Raw genomic sequence first — 17,985 nt, forward strand, 5'->3', positions numbered from 1 at the left:
CTAAATATATGAAAATGAAATGAAGTTTAAAAATTAGTTGCGCTATAGCTCAAATTATTAAGCTTCAAGTGCTCAATAGCTACGTGTTCCTTGTGACTTCCATACTGGGAAATGTAGATTATTGAACATCTCCATTATTGGGGAAAATTCCATGGGATGCTGTTTTAAAACATCTCATTTTAAAAACAAATTCCCTCACCACTGTTACTATATCTACAGCCAAGCTATCAGCTCATTTCTTTGTTCCCTTTAACAACACTTCTTAAAAAAAGTTGACTGTAACCACTATCTCTACCTCCCCAATTCATTTTCTCCTTAATCTACTATTATCATACTTTCTCCAAACTCTACTGAAAATGCTTTTATCAAGGCCATTAATGCTGTTCATGATCCCAATCAATGGTCACTTCTCTGTTCCTACTGTAATTGCCTCACAGAAATATTTGGCACCGTTGATTACTTCCTCCTTCAACTTCTTCTGGGTTTTCCAGCTCCCATTCCTGGCTTTCCTGCCTGTGCTCTAAATCTGGAGTGGAAGCTTGACCTAAAGATTAGAGCTTAATCCTCCCAAGGTAACCTCACATAATCCTAATGTTTTAAATGCTAGTCATATACTGATGACTCAAACTCCCCCTAGTTCTCATCAGTCCCTAAAACTCCAGATTTGCATATCCAACCACTTGAGTGACATTTCCCCTAGATGTACAGTAGGCATTTCATTTTTAACATATCCAGAATAGAACTCTTGATTTGGGAGGATTTCCCACCCTCACACCTGCATCAACCTCAACAAATGGTATTAGCATCTACCTAGTTGCGATTCAACACTTTTTCTCCCCTCTGCTAATATAATCCATCTCCAAAAACTTATCCAAAATATCTACTTAGCTCCATTTTCACTTCTACCACTGTAGTCCAGGCCATGATTTTTCAGATTAGAACAGCCTCTTAACTGGTTTTCTTTGCTTTCTGTCTCCCTAGAGTTTATTCTCTAATAGCAAGTAGAATAAGCTTTTAAAAACTTACATTTTGTGACACTCTATCTGCCTAAAAGCTTACTAATGCTTCCCAGTGAATAGAATTAAATCTAAACCTCTTAGTAAGACCAAAACCTCCATATGATCTGTCCTCTGCCATTCTCCCCAGCCTTTCCAGCCACTCTTCCCTTTATTATGCTTCAGCCACAATGGCTTTTTTTTTTCCTGTTTTTCAAACACACTAAATTAGTTCCAGTCATAGAACTTTTCGCATTAGCATTTTCCTTTGCTTGGAACACTCTTCTCCAAGATGTTCATGTCTGGCTCCTTCTTGTCAACAAGATTTCAATTTCCTTGAATATGACTTCCTGGATAAATCTGACATAGCCATCCATGTCTCACATGACTTTATTTCTATTATAGTAATCATCACTGATATTTTCTTATTTATTTATTGCTTAGTGCCTGTGTTTTCCCACCAGACCATAAATTCTTTGATAGACCCTGACTACCTTATTTACCATTACACCCCTAATACCTTAGAAGAATATATGGCATAAAAGGGGAGCTCACAAAATCTATGCTGAAGAAATGCTTATATCATCTGCTATTTATATTTATATTTTAAAAGAGCTGCTTGATTTCTAGATGAGGACAACTTCTACCACATTTTCTTTAGTGAAGCTCAATATTTTCCAATGATTTTATTCTGGTTCATATAAATGGCATTCATGGTCAGCATTCAGTCTTGGCAGAAATACTAAATTATACACACATGCTACCCATATTTATAAAAGTTATAACCCCTAACAGCTTGGAAACAACCAAAACCCAATGGTTTGGAAGCTTTGAAACTTACCCTCTGATAGCACTGAGGGAGAGTATTTTCCAAAAGGGGAGGAGTTCGCTGCATTAATATTCCAACAGACTCTCTTAAAAGAGGAATAACACTATAGAAAAGGAAGACATCAAACTTATTAAAGCCACATTCTGACAATCCCATCCTGCAAGAAAGTAATAATATACCTCCCAATAGAATATAACAAAGATTTGTCAGAATAATATGAGGAAAAAGAATCCAGCCATTGCTCCAAATTTTTCATGGGACAAATAAGTTATTCTTTAAAGTAAAAGTAAAAGAGCTAAATGAAATGTATCAATGTATGAAACAATAAACACGCCACCGAATAGTACTGGAGCATCTAAAATTTAAACACAGCAGTCATTCAACTGTCATTTATAATATGACTTCAAATGGCTAGAATCTTCAAGGATAATCTATAAAGCATATCATGGCCAACTGGTCCTTAACGTTTATCAAATATTTACATTCATTTATCTGAAGAGTACTGTTAAGGAAAATACAAAAAAAATTAATACAGCATATTAAGTTCATTTGTCCAGTGTTTTTCCAACCCGATTATATATCAGTCTTCATTGATTATTAAAAAAAATAGAAGCCTGGATATAACCACAGATCTAGTGAATCAGCACCTCTTGTGACAGGGCCCCAAAGTCTGTATGAACTGATGTAATTAGTCCTCAACCAGTATTTGGAAATTATGGCTTTAGGCTACTTGGATGGTTAAATGCACACAAAGCAATTAATAGTGTAATGGTGAGGCTGACTCTAATGCAGTAGTTTTCTAAACCAGCTACATATCAAATTCACCTTAGAGTCTTGTTTGTTGTCATTTCTAACATATTGAATGAGAACCTCTGAGGGAGAGTTGAGGCATCTATGTTTTTAAAAAGCTCTCCAGGGGGAGTCCAATGAGTCAGGGGGTGAGGCACTGCTCTATTGCTTGAAGCAGACTGAGAGGGAAGGTCAAGAATAGCTTCATTACACTTAATAGTTTAAGCCAGTTCTTTCTTTTAAACTTGTAGTATCTCAATATTTCTAGAGTAAAACCCCTCCTGATTATAGCTATAGGAGATAGAGATAAAAACAAAACAAAACAAAACATATACCTTTTTAAGGAAGGTAGAAGGTGAAGTGTACCTTAAAAGATTAGTAGTACTTCTGACAGACAGAAAAGAAAGAGAAGATATTAATGAAGACACAAAGGAACAGGGACAATGCTTGTCTTGTTCACTGTTATATTCCCAAGGAGGCCTAGTAAAGTGCTGGTCACAAAGTGGGCCCACAATAAATACTTGTTGGTTAAATGAATGATAAATGCATAGATATTAGATGTTTTAGAATCTAGATTAAAGAAAGGAAAGGCCCCAGGGAAGAAATTAGGAGACTGTTCCATACTTTGTGTACAGTGATAAGTATTTGGATAGGGAGGGTAAAAACAGGAAGAGAAACAAATAGGAAAATTAAACAGATACTGAGAGATATTGAGATATTTAGAAACTGGTGTCCAGGGAAGCAACACCAAGGGCAAGCTTAGAAAACTAAAAGTGTGGAGAGAATAGCAGTAATGAATATAAAAGCTCAATGTAGACAGGAGTTTAAGTCACATTCAAATGAAATTATTCTTCAGTCAGATAGTGATTTACGAGCCAAGAATAATTGGATGCCACCTTTAATTGCTTCTTCTCCCTTAAAACTCTCATGCTCTAAATCGCCAAGTTCTCATGACTTAACATTCTAAACACTTCTAAACTCCATCCCCTCCCTGTCATTCTATTACATATGTCTACAATAATCTCCGTATCACTTCACTTGGATTATTACAACAGCCTCCTAAATGGTCCCTTTACCTCTAGTCTTATTTCCTTAAGTCTGCTGTGATAGGCAGCTTTAAAGATGGATCCCAATGACCCCTGCCTCCCTAGCGTTCATGCTCTCGTGTAATCCCTTCCCCTCGAGTGTGGGCTGGATCTAGTGACTTGCTCCTAATGAGTAAAGTATGGCAAAAGTGACAAGATGTCAATTCTAAATTAAAGTACTCTGGCTTCCATCTTGTTCACCCTCCTCTCTTGCTCTCTCACTTGCTTGCTCAAAGCTGCCACGCTATGAGCTGTCCTATGGAGAGGCTCAGGGCAAGGAACTGAGAGATGCCTCTGGAGAGGAACTGAGACCCTCAGTCCAACAGCCCAAAAGAAACTCAATACTGTCAACAACCACTTCAGTGAGCTTGGAAGTGGATTCTCCTCCAGATGAGCACTGGAATGACTGTAGCTGGCTGACACCTTGACTGTTAACTTGTTAGAGACCCTGAGCCAGAGCCCAGTTAGCCACGCTCAGGTTCCGGAACCAAGGCAAAGATAATAATGTGTTATTTCAGCTATGAGGTTTTTGTGTTAAGTTCTTATGCATTCATAGATAACTAATATAACCATTCTTTACAAAGCCATTAGACTAATCTACCTAAAATCAGTATCTGACTCTATTCCTTCCCCATTTAAAAAAAATCCATTAAGAGCTCCCTACTGCCTAGCGGATTAAGTGTAAGCTCTTTCACATGGTATATTTTTTGATCTGCCCTCCTCTAGCTTCACCTCCTATCATTTTTGCTTCACATTTTAAGCTCTCTAAAACGTAATCATGTTTGTACTTCACTTTCTGCTGTTTTTCCTTTCATGCTCTGGCTCATGCTGCAACCTCTCTAGAATGTCCCTAAACTGCCCTGTAATCTGGCTTCTATTCCTTCTTTAAAATCTCAAGTGTCACCCCTTTTAGGGTATATTCCCTGATCCCAAACTGTCCTCCAAACTGTATAAATGTCCTCTCTGTGCTCCTGTAAAAAATCTGTGATACCTATATTAACACTGGAGGAAAAATGGGTGGAAAGCAACTGGAATCGGGGTTAAGGATTTTGACAGTGAAAGAACATCGGTTATTCCTTCATCTAACCTGAAGAGTAGTGTCTGTTTCTATCTACTGTGCTGTTATTAAATAGGTGAGGACTCCCTGGATTTACCAAAAAGGCAAAGAAAAACAACACAGTAGAATAATAAGGCATAATTCAACCATTACACTTTTTTCTTTCCTCTCTCCATCCTCATTTCTCAGGAAAAAGAAAGGATCAGTCACTAAATGTTTCTATATATCTAATTTACACAATTTTTATGTTTTCCTACTTTCCTTATTGTACTTCTCAGAAAATGAGGCACAAAAATGGTTCCCCTAGAATAACTGTTTGAGAATAAGTTTAAAAAAATTTTTTATACAGCAGGTTCTTATTAGTTATCTATTTTATACATATTAGTGTATATATGTCAATCCCAATATCCCAAATCATCACATCACCACCCCCCTGACAATAAGAAAAGTTTTTCCATGTGCCCACTAAATTTAGCTATTTTGATCATTTCTTCTCCAATCTTTGTCTCAAGAAACTCCTAATAATCTGGAGATATCTGAGGTGGAAAAATCACTCAAATGCAAATCATGAGACTTGGGGTTCTAATTCTGCCATTAAATAGCTTCAGGCAAATAGTATAACATTCCAGAGCATCAGTTTTCTCATCTATAGAATGAGGAAGTAGATTAAATATCTAGGCAATTTCTTCCATCTTTAATTTATTTTCATTCAATAAGAAAAAGAAAGGTCAATCTACAAGGAATACTAAGAGAGAATATATTTAGAAATGAAAGAAAATATAAGTTGTCTTTATATTCTAAACAGCAACAACAACAATGCACAACAGCATCATCAAATAAGATACACTTTGCGAATGAATTTAATCTATTACTAATTAGGTAATCCTGCAAATGGATTTTATTACACGATCAATACAAATAACCAATAATTAAGCACTACATGCTTTGCTTGGCATCAGATTTTCTCGAATCAGATGGAATCTTACTCTAGAGTTGTGGAAATGGAGACCTAGTGCACCAAAGTAACTTGCCCAAGGACATAGCTAATGAATGGGAGAGCTAGAATAATAAGAACAGGTCTTTTGACTACAAACTCAATTTTTAAAAGTTCAAGTCAACATTTACTATATGCCTACCATGTGCCAGACATGTGCTAGGCACCAGAAATAAAAAGATAAATAATACACAATGCCTTACCTCAAAGGAATTCACAACTATTGAAAAAGCCTGTAGAGATCAATGGAAATCAGGCAACAAACACTTATTTAGGACCCACCATTTGGAGGAAGGCATATGAATTCAAAACAACTGTAGATTAAAAGCCTGTATCCAATTTCACTTCCCATGAACTTTTGGTGAACGGTTTTTTTATTAGTATGTTGACAACTTACTTTTAAACATACCTTTAAAAATAAAAAGTATAACTTTCAAAATAAAGTGGGGGAAAAAGGAATAGAAGAGAACATGGACTCTACTGTAACAGAAGACATGCAATATGAGCAATGATATTACTTAAGCAATAGTTGTAAAATATCACCTTGCAAACAACTTTTAAAATATTTATTGTCTTAGAATACCTAGGGCTAGTCTAGCTTTCCCTGCAAAGAGCTAAAACACAATTAATACAAAAGAGTTGAGTCCAATCTAAAATAATCCTTAAGGAGATCAGCTTTAAAACATTAAAGACATTCCCTTAATACAGTCTCTTAATAAGTCACCCAAAATAACCATCTACAAATTTATCCAAACCTTTGTTCAAATTTTTGTGTTAACCCACGTGTGTTGCCTCTCAAAGACTGCTACTCCCTTGTAAGAACAACAACAATAACAACAACTAGTATGGCCCTTTTTCTCCTAAAGTTTACTTTCACCTGTGGCCCTTAGTTTGAGGATTCTAGAACTGGTAAAGTTCCATGATCACAGATTACACACTATTAGAATTAACAGAGGGGACTTCCCTGGTGGCACAGTGGTTAAGAATCCGCCTGCCAACACAAGGGACACAGGTTCAAGCCCTGCTGGGAAGATCCCACATGCCACGGAGCAACTAAGCCCATGTACCACAACTACTGAGCCTGCGCTCTAGAGCCTGCGGAGCCACAACTACTGAGCCCACGTGCCACAACTACTGAAGCCTGTGCGCCTAGAGCCCATGCTCCTCAACAAGAGAAGCCACCACAACGAGAAGCCCGCACACCACAACGAAAAGTAGCCCCCGCTCGCCGCAACTAGAGAAAGCCCACGAGCAGCAAAGACCCAACGCAGCCAAAACTAAATAAATAAATTTATAAAAAAAGAATTAACAGAGAATTTAGAGATCACTCATTTTAACACAATTGAAGAACCATAATGCAGATAAATATTTTAATAATAAAATTAACGTTGGAAGCAAGCATCTATTTTAAAATAACTAAATAAAAGATATAACTGAAATGTATAAGGAAATAATATATAGAGAGTGTACCAACAGGTTCTTACTGATTTTGCTATACTATAAAATTTGGAATGGTTGCCTACTTAGGTAGAATTTTAATAAAATATTTACATTCAACAGCAGCAAGCATTTCACCAAAGCACATGGAAGCATTACACTAATTTTCTCCAATAATAATTTTAAAATATTGTTAAGAATTTCAGATGTAGGAGCTATATAACTAGGTTATGAAACTGGGGTGGGGAGAAAAAGGTGCTTGCTAAATCACATGGTGATAAGCAATTTAGAACCAAAGCCAATTTCTATAACAATCTCAGAGGTCATAAAAATGTAAAAGGAACCTGTAGAAACTCTATTTTTGCTTTTTAAAAATTGTGTTTAGCTCAGGAGCTTACGCCCATATTTTTCTGATTAACTATTGTAATAGGGAATCATAAAGTAGATTTTAGCATGGATCTATCTAGCCATAATGAAAGGATATGGGGAAAAAGACAAACTCAGCAAATTCCTGACTGAGCTAAGACTTAGAGCTGCATCCAAACCCAGAAAGTAAGCATTTGGAAACAATTAGAGGTTCACTTCTGGTTGACTAACTCAATTCTAGCTTTAACAGTGAAATAGCATTTTCCTAGCATATATAAAAAGAATGAGTCATTAGGTACATGAGTTCACCAGTAAACATGGTAATTGTTTTATTCCTCAAAACCTGAAGATAAATCAAATTTACAATCATACACTTAAAATTAATATGAAAGCTTAAATGTTAGCAGATTAAATAAGCAACAGTTATTACTCTTTATTGCCAGTAACTTTGTAAATGAAAAAATACTAAATCTTACTTCAAAAGCAGCATATTTAGTGAGTCTCACCATTTCAACAGTACATAAAATTATCTAGCAATAATTATAAACAAACCAAACCAAAGAAAAGGGTATACATTATGAAAACTTTTGAAGAACAGACTGGTGATAATCATAATCATTAACAATAAAAAATTTCAGAGAGTTGAAACTATTACTTAGATCTGAGAATAAATATTAATAATAATTTAAAAAATAATTACTGATTCAACTTTTTTGAATTGGCTAATGGGCTTAAGTCCTCCTGCATATTACCAGTGGTTCTTATAATCTACAAGCGTATAGACAGCTGTACTTTATAAAAGAACCCATAAATTTGAAGGTCTAGTATATATCACATACTCGAAAATGTTTAGTGGACCAAAAAACCAAAGAAAATTGGCCCCCCAAAGCAATGTATTCTGCATTCAGACATGGTGGTCCTATGACAAGCTGTAAATATGCAGTCATATTTACACAAATACAATGATTCTGTAGTAAAAAACAATTACCCATTAACCCAGAATTTCATGAGCCTAATATAGAACAGATAACCCAGAACCACAGGAATTGTGGTTCGCCTTATAATTATTCTGAGTTTCTGAAACCTATGGTTTAAATCAATGCATATTTACAGAGTACCTACTTTACTCAATAATGGAGACAGTAAGATATCCTAAAATACCCCTAGAACTTAGAGCCAAAGTCATGAAAAGGTCACTCTTTTCCTTAAACTTCTGGAACTTAGTTATAACACTTAATGCATTTGGTCTTTGGACTGAAACCATTAGTAAATAATGTCGTTAGTAAATAGTAATGTCTTTGTTTAGACAACACTTAATAGTTTTTAAAGTATTTAATAAATTTTTTCCAATTTGATCCTCACAACAACCTTAAGTAACTTTCAGAAAATGCTGGAATCACAGATGTAAGCAAGATAATAAGAGATCATTTAGGCCAACCCCCTCATTTTACAGAAAAGAAAACCATCTCAGAGAGACTAAGACAACCTGTTCTTTGTTACACCCTGGTAAGTGGCAGAGTTGGGTGGGATAACTCCAAGACTAAAGCTCTCTGCACTACACTGCAGTCTCATCATGATTGAGTCCTCTGGAGTCAGAGACCATATTATATTCTTTTAATTCCCAGTGCCCAGCACAGTGTATGGAATATAATAAGTGCTTGACATATGTCTGCTGAATGCATAGTCTATTTTAAAATTTCAAACACTAGAGGAAGATTATTAAAATGTAAAACATCCCTTGTTTGACATGACTTTCAACCCTTCACAATAACAGCTAAATAACAAAACAAGAAAAGCGCCCCTCAATTTAGTCATTTCCCCAAAAGAATCTCCAATAAATAGAAGCAAAAGTATCTTATTCTCTATTCAAGTATAGGTGAGAAATAATTAATTACACTTAGGCAGAAGCAATCAACATTCCCAGCTCTTTATGTGCAATTTGTTATCTTAATAAAGGCTCTTTATTATAATGAATAAGAATATTCTCATAAATAAGAAACTAAAATCACACCAACAATATAAGTAAAAAAAAAATTACTAAGTGACACATATGTATCCATGAAGAGCAAAGGTGCAAATAAATAAGAAAAATGAATGAAAATTCATAATACCCTGTCCAGAGGGAGGGAAATGGGGAAAAACAATGGAATAAAAGAAGTAAGAAGAGAAGACTTCTCTGGTGGCGCAGTGGTTAAGAATCCCCCTGCAGGGGACACGGGTTCGAGCCCTGGTCCGAGAAGATTCTACATGCCGTGGAGCAACTAAGCCCGTGTGCCACAACTACTGAGCTTGCACTCTAGAGCCCACGAGCCACAACTACTGAAACCATGTGCCACAATTACTGAAGCCTGTGTGCCTAGAGCCTGTGCTCTGCAACAAGAGAAGCCACCGCAACGAGAAGCCCATGCACTGCAATGAAGAATAGCCCCCACTCGCTGCAACTAGAGAAAGCCCGCGCACAGCAACGAAGACCCAAGGCAGCCAAAAATAAATAAATAATTTTTTTAAAAAAAGGAAAAGCAGAGAAAAAGGTGAAAGGATTAAAAAAAAAAGAAAAAGACGAGGACAAAGAGCACCACAAGATATACATAGTTTTGAGAGAAGACTGGAATAAATCTTCTTATTCTTATTAAATATGGTAACGTTTGTATTGAAAAGATCATGAGACTTGGAGGTACCTCCCCATTACCTCTGCAACTCACTGAAAGCAGTGGCGAGGCTAAGATGGACAAAGGCAGGAGATGAAGCTCTTTAAGGAAATCTGCATTTTAAAAAGTACAGAAGTGAAGGAACAGGATTTTATTTAGGAAAACCAGATAAGAGGGCAAGAAATATTTATTAATCACTTCAGTGATCACAAGTTTTAACTCAGAACAAAAAGGGCTTAAGATCAGCATGAAAAATCCAAGAGGAGTGGGACCAGAGTGCTGATCAAATACCTAGGTTCAACAAGGCTATTAGGAATCTGAGCTAAACAGTGTCTATCTGGTTTTAGGTTAAGCAATTAACGCACAATGCTTGCCAAGTGGCAGGTCTGTTCTAGGCTTGGTATATCTTAACCTATTTAATCCACATATAGCAAATTATGAGGAAGATACAACTATCATTGCCACTTTAAAGATGAAAAGTGGCTTGTCCAAGGTCACACAGATAAAAAGTAGAAACAGGATTTGAACCCAGGCAGTTTTGCTCCACAGTAAATGCTCTTAACTTTTCTGCAAGACTCCTTCCAACTAAGTCATCAGGGTGGCTTTGCTAGTGCTCCCAAAACACCTTTACCCAAAGGAGAATTCTGACATTAGGAAATGCTGACCTTCAAAGTGTATAGGAGGCCTGGACCACAAAAAGAAATTTAAAAGCTCTGGAAAAGATGATCAGTAATAACAATATGAAAGTTTTCTGCCATCTGAGAGCTGACTGGTAAAGTCAAAAGTTGAACAGAAGCAAACCCCTGACACCTAGTTTCTGTTCTGGACCCAGCCTCAATGATAACTTCCAAAGTCACATGTCTGAGAAGCAAACCTAACATAAGAAATGAAAAGCAAAGGAAAAAGTACTCTTATTTGCTTACCCAAATTAAACTTAAAATACCACTGTGAGAGTATAATTTTTATTAAATATCTCAAAGTAGGTTTCTAATTGCTACAGTGCTACATTGGATGCTGACTACATTAAAATATTTAGTTACTGAGGTAGGAATAGAAATCATGTTTTCAAAGGATAAACTAAGCAAGAGAACAGAGTAACAAGTGCAGACTATACCTAGTGGTGGAGAATTTCAAATTAATTACACACAAATTAACAATGAACAATGAATAATCAAAGGGACGAATAGTTTTTCTTTTGGCAGGAGTAAATTAAGAGTAGAAAAAACTTAATATGCTTTCAACCTTTTAAATTTTACTTTATTTTTTTAAAGGCTAAAAATGTCTATGATTCCGAAGTCAAAAGTATATTTAAAATATACTTCAACGTCTCACTTCCAATCCCTTCCCTCTGCCTAGAGGTAACTATATTTATCATATTTGTTTTTGGTTTATTCTTTGTGTTTCTTTTCAAAATTATAAGAAAACATGCAGATTATACGTGTATCTCTTCTCATTATGGAAAAGGTAATAGTGCTACTTTTTGCCTATCTTATGCTATAATCCTATGTATCATTTGCTACATATCAAGTGCTATTTTGTTTTCTTAACAATACATCTTGAAAATAACGCCACATTACCATATAGAGATATTCCTTATTCTTTTTTTTATTATTATTATGGTAAAAAACATGTAACACTAAATTTATTATCTTAACCATTTTTAAATATATAGTTCAGTAGTGTTAAGTAACATTGTTGTGCAAAAGATCTCTAGAACTTTTTCACACTGCAACACTGAAACTCTTTACCCATTAAACGCTATACTTCCCATCCCTCCTGCCCCAGTCCTTGGCAATCACCTTTCTACTTTGTTTCCACAATTTTAACTACTTTATATATTTCATATGAGTAGACTCATACAATATTTGCTCTTTGGGATTGGATTATTTAGCTTAGCATAATGTCCCCGAGTTTCATCCATAATGTAGTGTGTGACAGACCTTCCGTCTTTTTAAAGGCTACATAATATTCCATTGTATGTATGTACATTTTCTTTATCCATTCATTTGTTGACAGATATCTGGGTTACTTCTACCTCTTGGCTATTGTGAATAATGCTGCAATGAACATGGATATATGAATATCTTTTTGTGATCCTGCTCTGAGTTCTTTTGGACATGTACCCAGAAGTGGAATTGCTAGATCATATGTACTCTATTTTTAACTTTCCATAATGGTGGCATCATTTTACATTCCTATTAACAGTGCACAAAGGCTCCAAATTCTCCACATCCTTGCCAACACTTATTATCTATTCTTTTGATAGTAGACATCCTGATGGGTGTGAGGTGATGTCTTGTCATTTTGATTTGCATTTCCCTAGTGATTAGTAACACTGAGCATCTTTTTACGTGCCTATTGGCCAGGTGTAAATCTTCTTTGGAGAAATATTTATTAAAATCCTTTGCTTATTTTTAAATTGGTTTATTTTGTTGTTGTTGTTGAGTTGTAGACTTTCCTTGTATATTCTGAATATTAACATCTTACAAGATATATATGACTTGCAATTATTTGCTCCAATTCCATAGGTTGCCTTTTCACTCTGCTGATTGTTCCTTTTGATGAGCTGAAGTTCTTAAGCTTGGTAAAGTCCAATTTGTCTATTTTTTATTTTTTTTGCCTGTCTTCTTTGGTTAGTATCCAAGAAATCATTCCTAAAACCAATATTCTGAAACTTTTCTCCTAGGAGAAAAGTTTTTGTCTAGGAGTTTAATAGTTTTAGATCATATGTTTAAGGTCTTTAATCCATTTTGAGTTAATTTTTTTATGTGGTGTAAAGTAAGGGGCCAACTTCATTATTTTGCATGTGGATATCCATTTTCTCAAAACCATTTGTTGAGGAGACTGCTTTATCCCCATTGTGTAGTCCAGGCACCCCTGTCAAAAATCATTTGGCTATATATATGCAAATGTTTACTTCTGGGCTCTTTATTCAGTTTACTGGTCTATATATCTGTCTTTATGCCAGGACCACACCATCTAAATCACTGTTTCTTTGTTGTTATGTTTTGAAATCAGGGAGTGTAAGGCCTCCAACTTTGTTCTTCTTTCTTAAGGTTGTTTTGGCTATCATAGTCTCTTCACATTCCATACAAGTTTTAGTATTTTTTAAAAATCTATTTCTGAAAAAAAAAATTTCATTAGGATTTTGATAGGGATTGCACTGAATCTGTAGATGACTTTGGGCAGCATACACATTTCAACAATATTGAAGTCTTCTGATCCATGCATGAGATGTCTTTCCATTTATTTATATCTTCTTTGATTTCTTTTAGCAATGCTTTATGGTTTACAATGTACACATGTTTCACCTCCTTGGTGGAATTTATTCTTAAGTATTTTATCCTTTCTGGTGCTATGGTAAATGGGATTGTTTTTAAAATTTCCTTTTCTGATTGGTCATTGTTATTATATAAGAATGCAACTGGGTTTTGAGTGCTGATTTTGTATTCTGCAACTTTGCTGAATTCTTTTATTAGTTCTAACAGTTTTTGTGTGTATGTGTAATCTAGGATTTTCTACATATAAGATCATGTCACGTGTGAACAGGGATAATTGTAATATTTCTTTTCCAATTTGTATGCCTTTTCTTTTTCTTGTCTGATTGCTCTGGCTAGAACTTTCAGTACTATGGCAAATAGTAGTGGGAAAATTGGGCATCCTTGCCTTGTTCTTGATCTTGGAGGAAAAGTTTTCATTCCTCCCCAGGTGTGGGTTTTTCACATATGGCTTTTATTACGTTGAAGTAGTTTCCTTCTAGTCTTGGTTTGTTAGTGTTTTTAATCATGAAAGGGTGTTGAATTTTGTCACTTTTCTGCATTGTTTGAGATGACCACATCTTTTCTTCCTTCATTTTGTTCATATGGTGTATAATACTGATTGATTTTCATTATGTTGAACCATCCTTACGTTCCAAGTATAAATCTCCCCTAGTCATGGTGTATGATGCTTTTAATGTGCTATTGAACTTGGTTTGCTACTGTTTTGCTTAGGATTCTTAAATCAACACTCATCAGGGATACTGGGTCTATAGTTTTCCTGTTGTGTCTTTGTCTGGTTTTGATATCCAGTTAATGCTGGCCTCATGAGTTTGGGCTTCTCCTCTCCTCTTCAATTCTCTGGAATAGTTTGAAAAAAACTGGTACTAACACTTCTTTAAATTTTTGGTAAGATTCACCAGTGAAACCGTCTGATCCTGGGCTTTTCTTTGTTGAGAGTTTTTCGATTACTGCTTCAATCTCCTCACTAGTAATAGGTTTGTTCACATCTTTAAAATTTCTTCATGATTCAGCAGTGGTAGGTTGTATGTTTCTAGAAATTTATCAATTTCTTCTAGGTTATCCAATTTGTTGGCATACAACTGTTCATAGTAGTCCCCTATAGTTCTTTTTATTTCTGTGATATCAGTTGTAATATCTCCTATTTCATTTCCTATTTTAGATATTTGAGTCTTTTTTTTTCTTAGGTGGTCTAGCAAAGTTTTATCAATTTTGTTGATCTTTTCAAAAAACCAACTCTAGGTTTTGTTGACTTTTTTCTATTGTTTTTCTATTCTCTATTTCATTTATCTCTGCTCTAACCTTTAGTATTTCCTTCCTTCTGCTGACTTCGAGTTTAGTTTGTTCTTTTTCTAGCTCCTTGAGTTGTAAGGTTAGGTTGTTGACCTGAGATCTTTCTTTCCTTTTTAAAAAATGTATGTGTTTATAGCTATGAACTTCCCTCTTTGTACTGCTTTTGCTGAATCCCATATGTTTTGGTATGTTGTGTTTTTGTTTGTTTTCATTTGTCTCCATATATTTTCTAAATTCTCTTGTGATTTCTTCCTTGATCCATTGGTTGTTAAAGAGCCTGTTGTTTAATTTCCACATATTTTTGGATTTTCAAGTTTTCCTTCTGCTATTGATTTCTAGTTTCATTCCACTGTGGTCAGAGAAAATATTTTATATAATTTCAATGTTCTAAATTTTGTTAGGACCTCTTTTGTGACATGACATATCTTCTTTCTGGGAGAATGTTCCATGTGCGCTTGAGAAGAATGTGTATTCTGCTGTAGTTGGGTCAGGCTCAACAACAACCTGTTAGGCCCAACTGGTCTACAGTGTTCAAGTCTTCTCTTTCCCTATTGAGTCTCTAATGAATGACTGGTTGATTTCCTAGTTCCTCTAAGGTACTGAAGTCTCCTACTATTACTATGTTGCTGTCTATTTCTCCCTTTTTGTCAATGTTTGCTTTATATATTTGGGTGCTCTCATGTTAGCAGCATATGTATTTACAATTGTTATATCTTCCTGGTGAATTGACCCTTTTATCCTTACAATGTTTCTTCTTTGTCTCTTGTGACAGTTTTTGTTGTCTATTTTGGCTAAGTATGGCTACCACTGCTCTCTTCAGGTTCCTGTTTGTACGAAGTATCTTTTGCTACCCTTTCACTTTTAGTCTATGTGAGTCCTTATAGCTAAAGTGAATATCTTGTAGGCAGAATAAAGATGACTCTTTTTTTCTTAAAATCCATTCAGCCAGTCAATGTTTTTGAAATGGTATGTTTAATCCCTTTACATATAATTACTGGCATGGAAGGACTTACTATTACCATTTTGTTCAGTTTTCTATCTTGTAGCTTTTTCATCTCTCTTTCACCTTTTTTCCCTCTTTTACTTCTTCATTTGTGTTTCATTGATTTTTTGTAGTGACATGTTCTGGTTCCCTTCTCATTTCCCCTTTGTGTATATTCTATTAATATTTCCCTTGTGGTTATCACTGCATGTGACAAGTTGCTCTTCTTTTGCTGCTTTCAAGATTCTCACATTATATGTAACTTTTGACAGCTTGATTATGATGTGCCTCAGTGTAGGTTTCTTTATATTATATTTATCCAAGTTGAAGTTCTTTACATTTCTTGAATTTGTATATCTGTTTTTCTTCTTAGATTTGGGAAAGTTTCTTTAGCTAGGTATTCTGCACCTTTCTCTCTTTCTTTACTTTCTGAGACTCCCATAATGCATTTGTTGTTCTGCTTGTCCATAAATCCCTCAGGCTCTCCTCATTTTTTTTCTTCTTTTTTTTTACTCCTCTGCCTCAATAATTTTTGTTAAGTCCTGCCTTCAATCTCACTGATTCTTTCTTCTGCCTGGTCAAATCTGCTGTTGAGGCCCTCCAGTGAAATTTTCAATTCAGTTATTGTTGTTCTTTTGTTTGGCTCTTCTCCACAGTTTCTATCTCTTCGATGATATTCCCATTTTGCTCATGCACCATTTTCCTGATTTTGTTTAGTGTCTACCTGTGCTTTCTTTTAATTCATTGGGCATCTTTATGATGGTAATTTTGAATTCTTCACCTGGCAATTCATATGTCACCTTTTTTCAGGTTTGGTTTCTGGATATCTAATTGTTTCCATGGTTGGCTGTTTCTTTGTATGTCTTATTTTTCATTGTTGGGATTTCAGCACCTTAAGAATCAGTCAACTTTCCAGATTTTGTGGTCTGGTTTCATGCAGGGAGGACTTACTCTATATAGCCTGGCTGGAGATTCAGGAGACCTCTCAAGTCTTTTCTGGTACATGCCCTCTCTGAGCTTGCGCATGTAACCTCCTATTTGAAAAAGGATGCTGGCTCCTATTCAAGAGCTCCTCCTGGTGTTTATCTGCAATACTGCTGCCTCCTGGAGCTGTAGTAAATCACAGTCCTGGAGTTCCACCTAGTGTCTGTCTGTGATACTGCAGACTGTAATGCCCAACTGACGTCTGTTCCCAGGGATGCCCAACCAAGGCACCGATTTTTGTCAGTGCTTGGATACAAGCAAGACAAATCTCTCAGGCAGCACCACCCTAAAAGTCAGTTAATGTTAAACTTCTTTCCCCCCGCAGGAATATGGGAATTGGAGGTTTCCTCCCAAACAGTCCACCATGTGCAGGCTTGGGTGGTGGGAGTGGTTATGAGGAGAGAAAGTGGGGAGTGTCATGAATTTCCTGTCAAGCTTCCATGTGGTTGGCTTTCCATTAGCCTGGTGTGCAGGAAACTTTTAACTAGTTTCTGGATTTCTCACAGAGGTATTTTGTCAGTTTGTTGTGTTAAATCTGTCTCCATGGAGGAAAGAGAGTCTAGGGCTTCCTATTATGCCATCTTGCTGATTATACTTCCTGTCTCCCTTTATTCTTTATTTTTAGGGATACATAGAAGTCCCTTACTGATGTACATATGTGTTCTTTCCAATCTTTGGCACAAACACATAAAACCACAAAGAATGGCCTTAAAATATATCTTTATGTATTTTTGCCAATTTATCTTTAGGATACATTAGAAGTGGGACTACTTAATCAAAGGTAAACATACATTTAATTATGCTAGATGTTTGTCAAAGTTCTCTCCACAGAGACAGTACCACTCTCATTTCTATCAGCAATGTATGAGAGTACTTATTTTACCTACAGCCTTGCCAAAAGATTATGCAAATTTTTGGATATTTATCCACCTGATTGGTGAGAAGTGGTGTTACAATATAGTTTTAATTTGCATTTCTTTTTTATAAGTGAGGCTTAACTACTTTTACATGTTTAAAAGTCATCTGTATTTCTTTTCCTTTGAACTAAATGACCTTATACTTTTGCCCATTTTTCTATCAGGCTTTTAATTTAATTTTTATTTTTAAGAGTGCTCTCTATATTAGGGAGGTTAGCCCTTTATGATCTAAGTGGCAAATATTTATCCCAATTGATTATGCATTTTGACTTCCCTTATGGTGCTCTTTTTTTCTATGCCAAAGTTTTTTTTTTTTAAATGTAACTTAATT

At 35.5% G+C, this 17,985-nt stretch overlaps 1 protein-coding gene across 2 annotated transcripts in view; it reads right to left on the reverse strand.

The window, feature by feature from the left end:
- Positions 1 to 17,985, reverse strand: part of SLC30A7 (solute carrier family 30 member 7) — an 81,127-nt gene that overhangs the window by 18,444 nt on the left and 44,698 nt on the right. For both annotated transcript variants that reach the window (XM_030868818.2, XM_030868815.2), the window contains exon 9: positions 1,837 to 1,927. In XM_030868818.2, coding sequence (XP_030724678.1) covers positions 1,837 to 1,927 — 91 coding nt within the window. The remainder of the gene's footprint in view (positions 1 to 1,836; positions 1,928 to 17,985) is intronic.

This window comes from Globicephala melas, chromosome 1, assembly GCF_963455315.2.
Source record: "Globicephala melas chromosome 1, mGloMel1.2, whole genome shotgun sequence".
Lineage (NCBI taxonomy): Eukaryota > Metazoa > Chordata > Mammalia > Artiodactyla > Delphinidae > Globicephala > Globicephala melas.